This window comes from Phodopus roborovskii, unplaced genomic scaffold (genome assembly GCF_943737965.1).
Source record: "Phodopus roborovskii unplaced genomic scaffold, PHOROB, whole genome shotgun sequence".
Lineage (NCBI taxonomy): Eukaryota > Metazoa > Chordata > Mammalia > Rodentia > Cricetidae > Phodopus > Phodopus roborovskii.
Genome location: NW_026127074.1, coordinates 1 through 18,033, shown reverse-complemented (window position 1 = coordinate 18,033; position 18,033 = coordinate 1). Strand labels below are relative to the sequence as shown.

Genomic DNA, 18,033 nt, shown 5'->3' with positions numbered 1-18,033 from the left:
TGTCAGGAGGAATTGATGGGTGTGCCAGGCCTCTGAAGCAGAATTCAAAGTGTTTCTAGGGGCCTTGCTGTCTGGTCTCCCATCTTGTGGGTCCCCCTGATAGGTACCAGATGCTTTCCTGTAGCTTCCAAAGGCAGGGTTCTTACAGTGTAGGATGTAGTCATGCAAGGGGGAAAAGCCTTTACCTCATCCACAAGACAAGATTAGCTCACTGGAAGGACCCTGTGTGATCAGGCTCATCCATGGTTCCTTGGGGTAGGCTCTCCCACCCCCTGCATGGCCTCAGGGATCTGGCATCCTGCTCTATGCTGACTGAAACCCCAGATTTGTTCACCTGAATAAGAAAAAAGGTCTGCTACCATCCCACTGCTGACTGAGTGGAGTCACCGACTGACATGTCTCAGAGGTGAGGCCTCTGGGGAGCTTCCGGTCCTCCGTGTTCTATAGTACCCAGCACAGTCCTCTTTCTGGTTTCCAGGATTGGAAAGGGGCCATTTCTACAGGGCATTTGACCCAGAGGCAAAGATATCAAGATGGGGTTTGCCAGTGTCAAAACCCCTGAAATCTGACAATATCCTTGTGGGATGCCATAGCTACCCATACCTCAGCATGGGCAAACATGCTAAAAGACCTCAACCTGAAGGTCTCTGATTGGCCAAAGCCGTCACCCAGGTCACAGGTAAGCCAGCAACTCCTCATTTCTGATGCAGAAAGAAGGTTTTCAAGGACCTTGAGTGCAAACCTGACAGCCACGAGAGATAATAAGAGACCAATCGATTATCACTCTGGAACAGAAGCATCTCCAGCACTCTTGTCCTCTTTCTCATTTATAGGGTGTCTTGGGGAATGCTGACCATGGGAAAAAGTATGACCATTCCCAAGTGTATCTAGGAACAGAAATTGGGAAATCCACCCCATGGCCACACTTCCAGAAGGTAGCATCCCCTTAGGCCTAAGTTCATATGCTGTCCACACTTAGATGCTTGCCTGGGTGACCTGTCTTCTCCCACCAGGGTAGAGCAGTGGAAGGGACAGAGAGGTTCCTGGGGGCTCTTGGGTTCCATGGGTCTTTTCACACCTGAATTTTACATGACATGTATGTGGGACAGCTTCTGGATCTAGGGTTTTAGGCTCCTCTACTCATCCCTTGACTTCTGCCTCAAGAACCCTAGATAAATTCCAAGGACATTAGCACTTCCAGTGGGGAAACACATTTAAAGTTCTGAATAGAGACAGTTAGCAAGAGATCAGCACTAATGATTTCATCCCTCACACAACTCCTAAGTACTTACTCACGGGTCAGCACAGCCCTTCTGCCCATAAAACACACACACACACACACACACACACACACACACACACACACACACACACACGGCCCAGGGAATATAAACATGGGATACAAACATTATTTACAACCATTCAGAACAAGTAAATATAGACATGCACAAACACACAGATAAATTGACTAATCACCCATACATTATTGCCACATCAGCCCCAGTGGAGACAGTGTAGCAATGGCTGAGAGAAATCTCAATGGCTACCTGTCCAGAGGTTCTCACCACAAGTGGTTATGTCTCCTGGGGAAAAGTGGTTCAGGACCCTGCAGGTGATTGCCCGACTGACAGTCTGGAACAGGTGCTAGGTGATTGTTGTGCTATGATAATTTTAACGCTTTTGATCATGGGTGCTTTGGCCTATAGCTCCACTGTTAATTCAGAGAAGCCCAGGAAACACTTAGATATAGTTACAGGGACAGAAAGAGATACAGACAAGCCCTCAGCTACAAATCCCAGGGTGCCAGTGGAGACTTCAGGTGTCAGCCCAAGGCCTAATAAATTAACATACCTAAAGCTATAGGAATTTGCCCAGAAGATGACCCTGCTTAATTAGCCCGCCTGAAGCAAAGCTGTTGTGGGGATTTACTACTAAGATTTTAGGGCCCCTAAATCAATAAAACAGCACAAGAGTTCTTATCAATGCTGTTAAAAGTTTACTGACCAGAGACAATGATTATTCTCTAAACTCAGTAAATCAAATCCCTGGTAAGCTGACCACAAGCAGGCCAAAATAAACATGAGATGTATTTACGATCTCATGCTCCAAAATAATTGCTGACATTTCTATAGTATGTCTGTAAGTTTTAAACTGTGGCCAAAGATCTGTTCCTTGAACTTTCTGCATAAAAACCTGATGCTCTGAAATAAAAATGGCAGCAGTTGCAAACCTCCTCCAGTGTGTTTGTGTCTGTCTGTCAAGCCGAAGCCACTCCTGACCTGTTCATCGGAGTCTTGGTCTCCCCGGAGACCCATCGCCCACTGAAAGGTCTGCGGCACATTATCTCTCTCTCTCTCTCTGCCTTACACACACACACACACACACACACACACACACACACAAACACACACAAAGGGCCCAGAGAATAGGAACATGGTATGTCCAACATTATATACAATCATTCAGAAACAAGTAACATTCAGAAACAAGTAAATATATACACATGCACAAACACACAGAGAAACTGACAAATCACACATAAATGATCTCTCTCTCCCTCTCTCCTCCTCTCTCTCTCTTCCACAATAACACACACACACACACATACACACACACACACACACATACACACTACTCCCACAAACCAACTCATGGGCACTAGACCTCAAATCACATATTTTAAAAAGACCACTTAAAGAACTTTACCTCCAGTTCCCATAAAAACCAGACCAGCAACACATCCACCATTGCTGTATGTCCTGTTACTGGCCTCCTTCTGCTTTTCCCAATCTCTCTTAACTCCCATATGTGGTAGATCTAATCCAAAATGACCACACACTAATGTCTGTAGAAAAGACCTCCCAGGAAAAATCAGTACCTCCAGAGGATGAGATGGCCAATGGACAGGTGTGTTTATTTAAAAGGACTGTTAGAAAGCTGCATGCATGTAAGGACACAGCAGGAAAAACAAAACAGTTTTATGCTAAGCACCACAGGGAGTTTGTCAGCAAGATCACCTGGAACAGGCTCTGCTGAGGAGTCTTCATAGTCCAGTCTGGCCATTCCCAGCAGGGTTCCCACCAAGAGAGTCCAGGGAAGGCTGCATGCCAAAGGTGGACAGCCCAGGTGATATATGAGGATCCTGGGTGACTGTGTCAGGAATGAGTGATAGCAGAGGGTCCTGTGTGCCTGTCACAGATTGATGAGTGGTAGGAGCTAGAGTTGTGGGCTACTAGTGCCCTGGAATCTGTAACACACACACACACACACACACACACACACACACACACACACACACACACACGGTCCCAAACCCAGCTGGCATGCTCACGGTTCAGACCCGGGCAGATGTACATCTAGAAAAGACCACACTTTGAAAAAGCCTGAGCCCCTTGCAAAACACTCCTAGAGCAGAGATCAACCCCTGGGTAGTAGAGAGGATTGTGCCTGTCGGTAACTTTCTCACACCAAGGGAGCCCCAAGACCAGGTGGGAGAGGGCAGTTAGTGGATAGCAGAGCAGACCTCCTCTGACCTGGCTGTGTAGATTGGGCCTTTCCTCCAAGGGCAGGAGTGGGAGCTGCTACAGCCTTGGGGTCCTTGGTGAGGAGACAGCTCTGCTCCCCGTGGAGACAGGGAGACAAGATGAAGGGTCCCTGGGGAAAACGCCTGGCTGCTGATGTTGGATTTTCAGGAAGTTCCGGAGGTGGTGACATAAGAGCAGGACAAGCTGCCACAAGAAGAGGTTAAGATCAGACAGGAAGTCCAGAAAACCCGTGGGCAGAGCCTGCAAGGGGCTTAGGGAAGCTGCACTCTGCATTGGAGGAGTTGCAGCTGCTGCAGCACCTCATGTGCTCTATCAATGATCAAGCTAGCAGGACCTATGAGCTCCTAGGAGGGATGTGGCTGAGAGGCTCAGATCCCACCTGAAAACACAGTCTGGTTGTCATCCAAGGCATCCCTGGCTTCTGGGACACAGCAGTATCCTTACCAGGGTGACTGTCTATGAGGGGGACACTGGAGACTCTCCCTGAAAAGCAGTAAAGAGGGTCCATGTTGCCATAGGAATAGGGGCAGTAACTAGTCCAAATGGTGAAGGTCTTTGCACAATTCCCTGGCCTTGGCTTCAGAGAGAGGGAGAGAGACACACACACACACACACACACACAGAGAGAGAGAGAGATAGAGAGAGAGAGAGAGAGAGATTCTTCTCTCTGTATATGAAAATGTTTATAGCTATAATACTTATTTAGCTATTTGGGAGGGTGTGTTAGTCACTGTGTGCTCTCTTCTAATTTTTTGTACGACAGTACTTGAGTTTGTGTGTGTGTCTGTAAAGATTGTGAATCTTTGCATGGAGACTGTGTTTGTGTCTCACTCTGTGTGTGTGAGTGAGTGTGTGAGTGTGTGTGTGTGTGTGTGCGTGTGATTGTGTGTGTGAGAGTGTGTTTGTGTGATTGTGTTGTGAATGATGTCTTTGAGAGCTTTAGCACTTTTACTGATTCCCTGAGAAACCATCCATGTCCAGGAGTGTGAGCTAAAAAGAAAAAGAAAAAGAAAGATAACACTTATTGGTATCACCTTAGTGTAGGGATATGGGTCATTGTCTTCCAATTATGAACCTCACTCAGTTTGAGTTTACTATGGGCCACCATTTTCACCATGGCAGAGACCATGTCAAGTCAGGCTGTGCAGGGTAGGCTAACTGTGGATTCTCACGCTCTGTGACTTAGGTCCATTCTGAAGGTGGACTGAAACCAATTCCTGTTGTCCTCCAATGAAGCCAGTTCACTTTCCTTTTGGGTTTTAACTCTGCTGGCTGGGCAAGGGTCCTCTGCCTTCTGCTCAGGGGTGAATACTCAAGTAAATGCCTGTGACCTATGTCTATGTCACCAAAGCACTTTCCCCTGTCCTTCCTCACTGGGTCATGTTTGCCCCATAAAAGGACCCGAAAACCCTCTCCAGAAAGAGGGGGCCATGAGTAGCACCTGTGGCTTCCCTGGGCCAGAGGAGAGGCTCTTGTGCCTGGATAGGTTCTGCTCACCATTTCCCAGTGTTTAGGACTCCTCGACCAAAGGCAGATGGTGAACCACCCCAAGATCTCAGGCTTCCTCTGGGAGCAAGATGAAGACCCGCAGGGCTCCTTGTTGAACTTGCAGGTCATCAGCCGGGATGTGGCCCGGGCAGTGGGCATGGTACTGTTAGGGCTCTTGTCCTGCTGGGGCAGCTTTACATCCCAGCTAGGAGGATCCTCTGTGCAGGGTGTGCTACACAACAATGTCCTCTGCTTTCTGCCCTGCTCTGACAGGTGGGGGAAGTGTGCCCAGCAAAGTAGTACCTCTCAGGATGACCTTTGTCTCTGCCATCAAGCCTTACTTCTGTAATAGACTGATTTGAAAGGAGTACAGGATCAAGCTGTCTGGTAAGAGGTCTGTCCCTGACAGGGAGTCACACTGAGGACTTGGGGCTGTTTGCTAGGGTGGAAGGGGGATCTACATGCTGGAACACAGGCTGTGTGCCTCCCACCCGCAGGGTATGAGGAATCAGTATAGAGCACTGTGGAGTGGTATGCAGACTGTGGCCCTGTCACTCTCAGCTGCTGGCAGGAACCCCAGGGGAGGCTCATGATCGTGGACTGGTTGTGTGCCCACTGCTGCCCAGCAGACAACATGCTAGCTGAGGTGGAGCTCCTCTGGATACCTTGCTCCTGAATGGAGCTGCCTGAGTGCTCAAAGCTCCTGATGCTGGAGAAGGACACTTAGCACACATGCCAGAGTCACTTTCCTCTCCTCTTTCCAGGACATTGCAGAAGACCTGTGGCTGGATCCCAGGAAGTAATTCCCTGGGACAGGACAGGGCTGGAATGACAGTCTGAGGGATTACAGGCAAGGTCTCTTCCATGGCAGAGCCACCCCTGGGCTGGTGTTCCTTTGTTCTGTGGGAAGGCAGGCTGAGGAAGACACAGGGACCAAGCCATTAGGCAGCACTCCCCCCATGGCCTCTGCAATAGTTCCTGACATCAGGTTCTCACCCTGTTTCCGTTCCCGTCTTTACTTCCATCAGTGATGAACAATGACATGAAAGTGTAAGCCAAATAATCCCTTCCCTATCCAAGTGCTTTTTTTGTCATGGAGTTCACTGCAGTAAAAGAAACTCTGAGACAAATAACTTACAATTATATACCATTAACAGAGTTTGTTGTGCCTAATGGGTTTTGCCATCCTCCAAGGAAGTGACTCCTGATTGCAAAAGCAAACGGTTTTTATTGCCAAGAACCAGACAGGCTGGGACCTCCTCACTCTATAGGAAGAGTAAGGTGCATGCATGCTCACAAATGCGAAGCATTTTTAAAAGGGAAAATGGAAAGGGAGGCTTGAGACCACTAGCCTCAGTTCAAAAGGTTTCCAAGGTTACAGACATTCAATAGAGTACAAACTTTTTTTTTAATTTATTTTTCTTATTTTACACATCGATCCCAGTTCCCTCTCTCTCCCTCACTTTCTTCCTTTCGTCCTCTCTCCCTCTCTCCCACCCTCCCATGCCTCCCAACCACCCTCCCCTCCCATCCCCCCTACTCCAAATGTAGGGTGATGCCTTCCACAAGGGGTCATCTAAATCTGTCAAGTCATTTGGAGTAGGGACTAAACCCTCCCCCCCCGAGGTCTAGGTTAAGGGAGTATCCCTCCATGGGGAATGTTCTCCCAAAGTCCTTTGGTGCACCAGGAATAATACATCCTGGTTCCACTGTCAGAGGTCCTTCTGAGACCCACGTTTAGGGGGTCTGAGTTAGTCCAATGCTGGTTTCCCAGCTATCAGTCTGGGGGCCCATTGACTCCCCCCTTGTTCAGGTCAGCTGTCTCTGTGGGTTTCTGTAGCCTGGTCTTGTCCTCCCTCTCTGCATCTGGATTCCAATTCAGCTCAGTGTTTAGCTGTGGGTGTCTGCTTCTGTGTCCATCAGCTACTAGATGAGGCCTCTATGGTGGTGGATAAGTTAGTCATCAATCTCCTTATCAGGGAAGGGCATTTATGGTAGCCTTTCCACTGATGATCAGATTGTTAGTTGGGGTCAGTCTTGTAGGTCTCAGGACATTTCTCTACAGTCAGTTTTCTCTTCAAACCTATTTCTTTATAATGTGGACAGGCTCAGTGGCCTTGTTCTCAAGATAATTAGCTAGGGAGGATGCTGGTGTTGGGCTCTGGGTTTCTTCTTTATATCCTTAGAACAGCATGTGGGCTCTGTCCTCTGTAGTGATGAAGTTGTCTACTTGTAGAAATTCTTGTTCTCTCTAGTGTACTCTTCTTGCCTTAAGCCCTACTTTATATCTTTTACTTATTAATTTTTCCATCTCAATTGATAGTCGTGAATTGATTAGTGAGGTTATAAAACAGGCTGTAAAGCAGAAGTTAAGAAAAGGAACTTAACTCTCTGATTGTTTTGTTTTAACAGAATAGAAATCCATAAAATGTGTTACTCCTTCTTGGTGGGGTCTCACACATTAACCAAGACTGACCTCAAACTAGTGACAATCCAGCTTCCTCAACCTGTCCATAATTATTGGCATGTACCATCTAATTCCAGTGTTAGTTTACTCAATGTGAAGATTAAACAGTAACACTTTTCTTTGTGCATTTATTTCTGTGTTTTGTTTAAGGACAAATTCATCATTTGCAGCTCAGCCTGGCAAAGAATTTTTCATCCTTCTGCCACTCAATACATGAGCTACAGGCATTTACTACCACCAGAGCATTTAAACAGACATCCCTTAGAGAAACCAGGGAATATATGTTAGCAGCATATATTCATTCCTTGGTTGTTTATAGGGACAGTACAGCTTTCTACATTAAATTTTTGTAGGTGTTGTTGAAGAATGTCATAGATTATTGAAAGTTTGGATTGTAATAAAGTTAATTAAATGTTTAACTTTACTTACAAATTATTTCCTTTGGGTCTGTAAGTTGATAAGGCTTCATTTTTATTTAAAAAAATTGGTAGGAATGATGTTAATCTAGTCATAGTGGGTCCAGTTCTTTCTTGTGATTGCAATATGAATATTGAAAAGCAGTGACAAGTTAAAAACTGATAAAGTTCAAGAACATACTTTAATTTTATGTTTTTATAAATGTTTACTTAAAGTGGAAACAATCTTATTTTACTTATTAATACCAGTTTCCTCTTTTTCCCATCCTCCCATGACCCCAACCAATGTCCCCATCCCACACCCTATCCCCTCCCCAGGAGAGTGAGGCTTCCCATGGGGTATCATCAAAGCCTGTCACATCATTTAGGGCAGGGCATAGGCCCTCCCCTGTGTATCTAGGCTGAGAAAGTATCTCTCCATTGGGGAATGGGCTCCCAAAGCTAGGAACCTACTTTAGACTTAATGAAGAAATGAAAAATAAAATAAAGCTTCACTATTTGCCTTTGTCTCTTCGTCTTTTTTTAGCAATAATTGTTGGTCCTGATGGACAACCTTTAACAGTCTATCCTTGCGTGTTTTGTGGAAAGAAATTTAAGTCTAAAAGTTTCTTGAAAAGACACTTGAAAAACCATCCTGAACACTTGGCCAATAAAAAAATACCACTGCACTGACTGTGATTACAGTACCAACAAGAGGATAAGTTTACATGATCACCTGAAGAGGCACAAGATGACCAGTAAGGCTGGAAAGGACACAGAGTGTGATGAGTGTGGGAACCATTTCTCCCATGCTGGGGCTTTACGTATTCACAAAACAACTCATGGAGAGAAAGAAGCCAGCAAAACATACAAGTGTAAGTTCTGTGACTATGAAACAGATGAACAGGCGTTATTGAATCGCCACCTTTTGGCAGTCCACAGCAAGAAGTTTCCTCACATTTGTGTAGAGTGTGGTAAGGGTTTCCGTCACCCGTCAGAGCTCAAAAAGCACATACGCGTTCACACTGGAGAGAAGCCCTATGAATGCCAGTATTGCGAGTACAAGTCTGCAGACTCCTCTAACTTGAAAACACATGTAAAAACTAAGCATAGTAAGGAGATACCATTGAAATGTGACATCTGTGTGCTGACTTTCTCAGACACTAAAGAGGCACAGCAACATGCTCTTACCCACCAAGAAAGCAAAACACACCAGTGTTTGCACTGTAGCCATAAGAGTTCAAACTCAAGTGATTTGAAGCGACACATAATTTCAGTTCACACAAAGGACTATCCTCATAAGTGTGAGATGTGCAACAAAGGGTTCCATAGGCCTTCAGAACTCAAGAAACATGCAGCTACCCATAAAAGTAAAAAAATGCACCAGTGTAGACGCTGTGACTTTAAGAGTCCAGATCCGTTTGTGCTCAGTCGCCATATTCTCTCAGTTCACACAATGAGTGTCCCATTCAAGTGTAAGAGATGTAAAAGGGGATTTCGACAACAGTGTGAGCTTCAAAATCATATGAAGACACACAGTGGCAGGAAAATGTATCAGTGTGAGTACTGTGAATATAGCACTACAGATGCCTCAGGCTTCAAGCGACACGTTATCTCCATTCATACCAAAGACTATCCTCACTGTTGTGAGCACTGCAAGAAAGGATTCCGGAGACCCTCGGAAAAGAATCAGCATACAATGAGACATCATAAAGAAGTTGACCTGCCCTAAGAATATATCCTAATCTGTACAGGTGTTGAGTTTGAAACAGGAAATTTATTTTAAAATCATTCATCCTTGCTCACACCCAATATTGTGAATTTGTTAAGTCAGTATAAATACAATATTGTTTCTATTTGACTCTACATTTTATTTGGTAGGATTTCCCTATATCCTGCAAACTTTATTTACTAAGTGAGAGAAACAAATCTCCTTTAACAATATAATCCTTGATTCTATGCTGAATTTTTTGTCTGAGAAGCCATACTACCAAACTTTACTCATCTTGATATATTTTCTAGGAAAAACCTTAGTGTTGTTAACATGGAAAGTAACTTTGATACAAACTACACATTGAGATATTGCCAGCATAAACGAGAGATTCTTCTGAATCTCTGAATTCTGTCTGAATACCAGCTATGGAAAATATTTCTTTGTCTTAATCTTTTCAGATTTTTGACAATGCAACTTCTATTTGAGTGTCTACCACCACTGATTTTTAGGAGAGTGACTTCATTTGGGCTTAGTTGTCATTTTTGCTTAGTGGTCATTTTGACTTTGCCTATAGTACTTAGCATTTTTTTCCTTTCCTCTATAGCAGAATTTTAGACAAACTTAATGAAAAGTTTTGCTTATTCTTGATTTTTAATACTTTGTAGTTTGTCTTGCAGTTTTATTCATAAATAAAAACTGAACATTGCTGACCTATAAAAGTAAATTGGGGCTTATAGAGCATTTTACAAACTGGCATTGAAATTCAGTTTAAATATTAAGTGATCTGCCTGTTCCGGCCAACAACAAATCTGTAATAGCAATGATTCAATTTGTAGTAACTTAAAAATGATGAGATATATAGGGTTATTTGTATACTTGGTATTCAGAAGAGCTAAAATTAAGGTGGATAACTAGAAGAAAACTAAGGACCTTACTAGAAGTAATGTTATTATCTCTGACTTTGATACTTGAAAAGCTGAAGCTGAGGTGTTTATAAAGATAAAATATTTTGATAAATTTTTAGCATTTTACTAAAAATTTTATGGGATGAAGATATAGGCCCAGCTCTTTATTTTCCTCCGAATCCTGACTTGAATGAAAATAAAAACTCAGATGTTGTTGTGATATCATTTTAGAAACTAAATCCTATGACAACAGAGAGCTAGCAGCAAATTCAGCCAGCCTTTGCCTGTGTGTGTGTGTGTTTTCATAGTACACTTGTTTTTGAAAAGATAGCATATGTGTTAGTTGGTTTTCTTACTTTTTATTTGAGAGTTAACATTTTAAACAGTTATACGTTTATTGGTTTTGAATCTTAGGAATTTTGGGGAAAAAAATGACATTTATTTTGTTTCCTCAATGAACTATTGTGTGTATCTGATACGTTGTGAGATACTAGAAGAAAAAGAATTTCTTACTTGATAATAGCACCTTTGTCACTTATGGCATTCCCTTCTAATTCTGCTGCCGGTTTAACCTCTTTTTTCTTTTTTTTTTTCTTTCTTTTTTTTTTCTTTCTTTCTTTTTTTTTTTTGTGCCACTGATAATTATATTCAAAAGTTACATTCATAGGATTAGAACCCCAAGTAACTGGTGCTTGGCATCCTCTGAAAGATGCTAGATTTAAGTTCAGTACTAAATACATAATTCCTTCAGTACAAGGGCATTAAGATGTTGCAAACTAAAGTTAAGAGCAACTGAGTGCATCCCCTACAGATTTTTAGTTGCTATTCAGTGTTCTTTTCTGAAACAATCTATTCTTTATGTTTAAGAATCTTTTAATCTTGAATTTCCCTTTCTCCTGAAGCAATATAATAAGGTATATATTTAATGAAAATTTTAACTATAAGAATTCAAATAAACTTAATACTTTATAAACTTTGTGTTTCTAACAGTCTAGAGATATATTGTATTGTTTTATTTTTTAGTACAACTTTTAGTACCAACTTTTGAAAGGTGACACTAGTTTGGTAAATGTTATAAACTTACATAAAAATAAATTGTTCTTAGTGTTATTTACTGTAACCATATGGTCTTACTTTTTTTTTATTTATTTTTTAATGATTAGGGAAGCTAGGAAACTTGCTCCAGCCAAAGCTTTATAAAAGGTACGAAGTCTTAAAGGAAGTGAGTCATTTAATTGGAATGGCCTGTTGAATATTTTCTTTGTACACATTATGAAATTCCACAATATGCTTAAGAGAAGTGACATTGTAACTGTGTACTTGATACTGACATACATAAATAAAATGAGACTACTTCCCTGTTAATAAATGTTTTTTGTATCTGACACCAAACAGTGAGTAGACTGTTATTGGGGGAGGGGAATTCATCCTGTTTTGAAAAATGTAGTTTTGTGTGTGTGCGTCAATCAGAGCATATGTGCAGATGTCAGAGGACATATTCTAAGAGCAAAATACAAGGGCCCCAGGGATCAAATCCAGGTCATTGAGGCTTGGCAAAAGTGCCTTCTTATCTACTCATCCAACTCACAGTCCCAGTATCCCAGGGGACTAACAATTTCTCACATGTTTACACAGGTGAAAATATTGATAATCCTATGAACTTAGAGGTAGTACTTGAAATTAGATGAGAGCTAATTGGTGAGTCATTTGGTAAACATGTTCTTGTAATGCTCTTTTTGTTTGTTTGTTTTATGTTACTCTGAAATAGTATGCAGACTTGGATGGCCTGGAATTTACTATGTACACCAGGCTGGCCTCCAACACCCAAGTACTGGGATTAAAGGAATGTGCCAGCCTGCCTACCCAAACAGTAATTATTGACATGACACAGACCCAGAAAGACAAATGCTGCCCCATTTGTCTCATATGTGGGTCTTAGCATTGAATCTTTAGATTTTTGCATTTAAACGGGAGTTCCTGTGAAGTGAGGAAACCAAAGGGACCTTACTTAGGTCAGGAATGGGGAAAATTTAAAGGAGGGCAATAGAACACAAGTGGTATGAAGAGAAAAGGGAAATAATAGGACAGGAAGAGTTAATTGGTGTGGATAAGTAGGCAGGATACAGGAGAGCCTAGGAAAGGCATAACTCACACTAAGGACTGAATTTTTCACCACCTCACTGAATAACATGGTATATAAAGCCTTTGTACTTATTTTTGGTTTGCATTATTGACCTTTACAGTTTGCGTGTGTGTGTGTGTGTGTGTGTGTGTGTGTGTGTGTGAGTGTGTGTGTGTGTGTTTGTGTGTGTGTGTGTGTGTATGTGTGTGTGTGTGTTTTCCTTTTTTTCCCCCTTTCATTCACATTTGAAACAAGCTTGTTTTACATGTCAATCCCAGTTCCCTCTCTCCCTTCCCCCCCTTCCCTGGTCCCCTCCCAACACCCATCCCAATCACTTCTGCTCCCAGGGAAGGCAAGGCAATTTGCAGAAGGTCCTTCATTTGCAGCAGGACCCAGGCCCTCCCCCATGTGTCTAGGGTGACGGAGTATCCCTCTATGTGGAATGGGTTCCCAAAATCCATTTGTCACCAGGGATAAATACTGATCCACTGCCTGACCTCCTTTTGAAGTACACCATTATTATTCCATTTGAAAGTACTTTCGCACGTATTGTTCTTTTAAGTCTTTCACAGGACATTTTGCAGAAAACAAAACAAAACAAAACAAAAGTGTGTGTGGATTTTATTTCTAATAAACAGGTGGAAATATTATGGTTTCACATTGTAAAATAAAATTGTTCTCCAGGAAATTAAAATGTAAGACTGTAGTAATAAAACATGTTGCCTAACTATTTAGAGACTTATTTTTATAGCCAGAATTTTTTCATATTTCCTCTGATGTTTTTGAGATTAGTAGTATAATTGCATTATTCTCCTTCCTTTAAATTCCTCCTGTATACCACTCTCACTCCCTTAAATATATGATCTCTTTTGTTACATGCATATATGTACTTACATATGTATTACTAATTACAACCCATTCTGTCTGTATAATTTTACGTGTATGTATGTTTTCAGGGATGATCATTTGGTACTGGATGACTAGTTGGTGTGTTCTTCCCCGGGGGAGATTTTCTCACTTGAGCACTACTTCTAGTTTCCTACAGTTTTTGTTTTTTTTGTTTGTTTTGTTTTTTGTGCAGTTGGTTAAGGCCTGTGGTCTTGGTCCCATCCCCTTTATCATGTCTGTGTTGTTTTCAGCTCATGTTAGGCAACTATGTTAGAGAGAGCTTAAACATTACTTGGAGACAGTCTCACAGAAATCTCTCTGATCCTCTGGTTTTACATCTTTCTGCCCCATTTTTTGGAAACTGCTTGTGCCTTGGGTGCCAGAGTTGTTTTATAGATGTATCCAATATTAACAGTATAGTTAAGAGAATATGCTACTTTAATAAAGTGGTGCTTGTAGGTGTTCTAAAATATCCTCTAGTCCCATGGGTACTTGGTAGGTTTCTAGGGTCAGGCATAATTAATTACACTTTTGTTCAGTGGATGCTAAGTGAAAGAGAGAGCCTTCTAATGTCCCATACCAGAGTATCTGTGTCAGTACTGTAGCACGTATGACACCATGGTAGTCATTGATGTGGTTTGTAGGCATCATAGTTTTGTAGGGCTTTGGTTACCTCCCTTGGAACATTTCATGGCACCTTCTGGCATTTAGGTCACGTCTAACTCAGGACTCTCTATGTCTTGTGTCTGAAGTGCATGGTGCCTTCAGCAAAAGGGGACTTTAGCTTCTGCCTCTGGCAGTAACCAAGGGCAACAGCAACAGGCTGTGTGTTTTGGGAGTCTCGGACAGCTATTGTCAACAACACTAAAGAGGCTTCCCATGTCTGATACTGGGTTTTTGCTAGGTGGTCTTTACCTCTGGGAGGGAGCAATGGCATTATTGAGCTTTACAGGGATGTGTTATTTTTGTTTTGTCTACTTTTACTTTCATTTTTCTTGCCTTTGTGGCTCCAGTTCTTCAAAAGTTAATTTTACTTCTCTTGAGAGATTGGTACTATTTACCCTTATCTTACGCTTCCCTTCTTTGTGACAGTGAGCAGAATCTGAGGTGTCTAGTTATTCTTTTTCTACATCTCCATGAAAGACAGGTAAGAAAACTGAATTGGAAGCATCCTAGGAGAGGACAAGGTGATTATTGTGCTGGTGGGGAAGAGCCTATTGGTTTGATACCAAGCAGAATGCTGGTGAAGTGTTTAATGAACATTTACTTCACACCTCAGCAGTCATGAGAACACAGTGAAGGCTAGATTCTGACCAACAGTGAGGCTACCACATGGGCACTGTTTTTGTTTTGGTTTTTGTTTTTCATGAGCCATGGTTGGTGAGTTTTGCAAAAAAAAATGACCCAAAGGCCTCAGTGTCACTCAGTCTACTGATGAAAATAAATGAGTATCAAAGGAGACTTTCAATCTTAAAGATGAAGTATGTCGGTTAGGATGTCATTAATCATTTCTACCCACTTTGCAGTTTTTGTCACAGAAGATTAGGACAATGATTCAGATGAAAAGAATGAAACATTTCTACAATTTTTAAAGACTGAGAAGGTGCTGTGTGCATAGTAAAGGTTGTCATCTAGGAATCTGGGTGACTTTTATTTGCTTCTCTTGCCATAACTTGATACTTGACCTTGACAGAGATTTTTTTTTTTACAGTTAGTGGTGGAAAACAAACCAAAAGGACAGGGCCAAGTCAGTAGGGCTGTATGGGAGTACACAGGGTCCAGACTGCAGCTTAGGAAAGTGTTGCTTAGAGGAAAGCATCCAAATAGTGGAGTCGGAAATCTACCAGCTTTAAAGGTGAGGTACTCTCCTACCAGAGAACTGTTAGACCAGAAACATGAATTGGCTCTCATGTTATTTGTGAGTCTGCAAAATCCAACTGTTGTGTTTTTTACTGAGTTGAGGGTGTAAGTTTAGGCTCTGGCACCAAAACTAGCAAAGAAAGCTAGAGTTCTGTGGATTCTTAAAAGTCAGTTGGATCACAGCAAGTCTCTCTGAGCCTCTAGCTGTTGCCATCTTTATTCCCAAACTAGAATTCTGTTTATCTTTCTACAGAAGACCAGCTTTTAAAGTCAGGCAATTGTAAGGATAAGGGCTTCCATTTGACAAGTTCCACAGTGCTAAGCCAAAAAATGAAATTGTCATTTTTGGAGTCAAATGCTGAGAGAGTACAAAAAGGTAAAATCTACATAAAAAGAACCAAAGACCATTTGCTTCCTGGTCTGCCTGTAAGCATGGACAGGAATCAGTGGTAGCCACAAGGGGACAAAGCTGGACAATGCAGCCCATACCCCCAAAGTTTATGCCCCAAAACAGTCCAGTGGCTGTTTTTTAAACATTTGGACCAGCCAGCATTTGGACCCCACCACGTATTGCCCGGCTGTTACAGGGGGCTGTTGCATCAGTGTTCATGGTGAAGGGTTGTCCCAAGTGTAATGTTGTTGTTACCTAACATTGTTTCTAACTCGAAAACATTGTGAAGAGTGGCTAAAGTCTGTGACCAAATTCAGTCTTGAAAGTAGTGTAGTGTTATAGTAGCCTTTACAGGAACTTTTCCTTGAGTCTGAAGTAATCACATACCATTCAAAAGCATATCCAGGATGCTGCCTGGAAGAGGACGTGGCAAGGTTCAACCCTCTGATCACACTCAACATCATGGGACTTGAGTTTTTGCTGTGTGTGTTCTAAGTAAATAGATCAGGGAGCAAGCTGTCACATCTCACCAGGACCTCCTTTTTTCTTTGCTGCTTTTTCCCTCAAACATTTTGTAGCTCATGGAGATTTTGAATTGGCTAGCAGCAGTTATTGTCTGAGTAGACAGACAGACAGACAGACAGACAGACAGACAGACAGACAGGGTCCTCTTTCAGATTTTTCCAAAGTCTGTAAAGCACCATTAAAAATTCCCTCCTGTTCTGTCCCATCCCCCACTACCATGCACCCCTCCATGTTTCTTGGAAAAAAGAAAAGAATCACCTTGCCTGTCATGGCTGATTTTTTTTTCTCAGAGATACTTAGTATCTTGAATAAATTGTTGTGTTTCACATCAAAGGACAGAGTGGTTGTTGTGAGGGTCCTTTTGTTTGTCTGTTTTTGTTTTTATTGTTTTTGTTTTGTATCTTGCTTGGTAACTCTATGCCTCCCAACAATGAAGAGAGAATACTGTGGATTGCTTTTCTCATTGCCATGACAGGATTCCTGATGAAACTACTCAATGGAAGAAAATTTATTTTAGTATCATGGCTTGAGAGAGTACAGCCTGTCAGAGTGGAGAGGAGAGTGGGTAGCCTGGGTTCCATCCAAATGGAAGGAATGTAAAGTGGGCATCAAGAAATAGTACAGGCATGTGGCCACCACCGATGTTGGGGCACCTTTAATCCCAACAATGCAGAGGCAGAGGCCAAGTAGATCTTTGTGAGTTCCAGGCCAGGTTGGTCTACATGGAAGAGTTCTGGGACAGCCAAGACTACATAGAGAAACCCTGTCTTGAAAGACAAACAAAACATAAATGAAAGTAAACATAAACTAAAAATAAAACAGCAACAACAAAATAAATAAAATCACAGGATCATACCAGTTGTTCGCCATCCTTACCTGTAAATTGGCCACGACTTGGCCAAACCCCAAATACGCTGTGTAGTCACTAAACACAGGGATGTCTTCTGAGAATGTTTCTGTGTACACATTGTATTGTTCTGTAAAGAGCTTGTGCTCGCTAGAACTTGACATAATTTAATGAATTAATTTTAAAAGAAATGTCACTTAAGACACAGACTCTTAACTAGAAATCTGACACACTTAGTAGGAACTATAAACATTTTACTAAATCATAAAAATTCTTGTTCCTTAGGCATGTGAAGTATTTAAGAAAAGCTAAAAGCACAAAAGGGCTAAGTCATTGTGTTCCACCTTTAGATTCTAGAAATTGCAGGGCCTACAGAATCAACCCCGTGAGAAGAGCAATTGTCAATGAGTGTGAGACTACATACTATACAGCGTTCCTTGTTAGAACACAGCCAAAGAAAGGACCCATGGTGAACAATGCCTGAGGAACTGGTGAGAGAGAGAAAAAGGCCGAGGGCCTTTCACCTCAGGGTGCATTTTGTTCCCTGGATGCTCTTGGATGTGATTTGTAGCTCCTGGGACAAACATTTGCACTCAACTCAGGAGACATGTTGAGTCTTGTTGGATGTCAGATCAGAGCTATAGAACCTAATCTGTTCAGTAGTACCCTGAATCTGGATAGGGCCCTTTGTGTTGCTGTGCTGCTTTCCCCAGATATAATCGATAGTATGTGCCAGACAATTGTGTTTAAATTGGTCTGCCCTGAGGAAGTTCTGGGAAAGAGCTGCCTTGCTTACTGGAATATATTTACATGTTTTTCTGAACTCAAAGATCATTGCTTTCATTGTTATGCTCATATATAAAGGACACTGAAACTGAAACAAAGT

General features: G+C 42.1%; 1 protein-coding gene across 1 annotated transcript; it reads left to right on the top strand.

Moving 5' to 3' along the window:
- The first annotated feature begins 619 nt into the window (after positions 1-619).
- LOC127214803 (zinc finger Y-chromosomal protein-like) lies at positions 620-9,663 on the top strand. Its single transcript, XM_051175056.1, is given in 6 exon segments — positions 620-679; positions 834-935; positions 5,053-5,193; positions 8,235-8,238; positions 8,443-8,567; positions 8,569-9,663. Coding segments are annotated over 6 exon segments (1,491 nt in total). The 3' UTR covers positions 9,628-9,663.
- Positions 9,664-18,033: the final 8,370 nt, after the last annotated feature.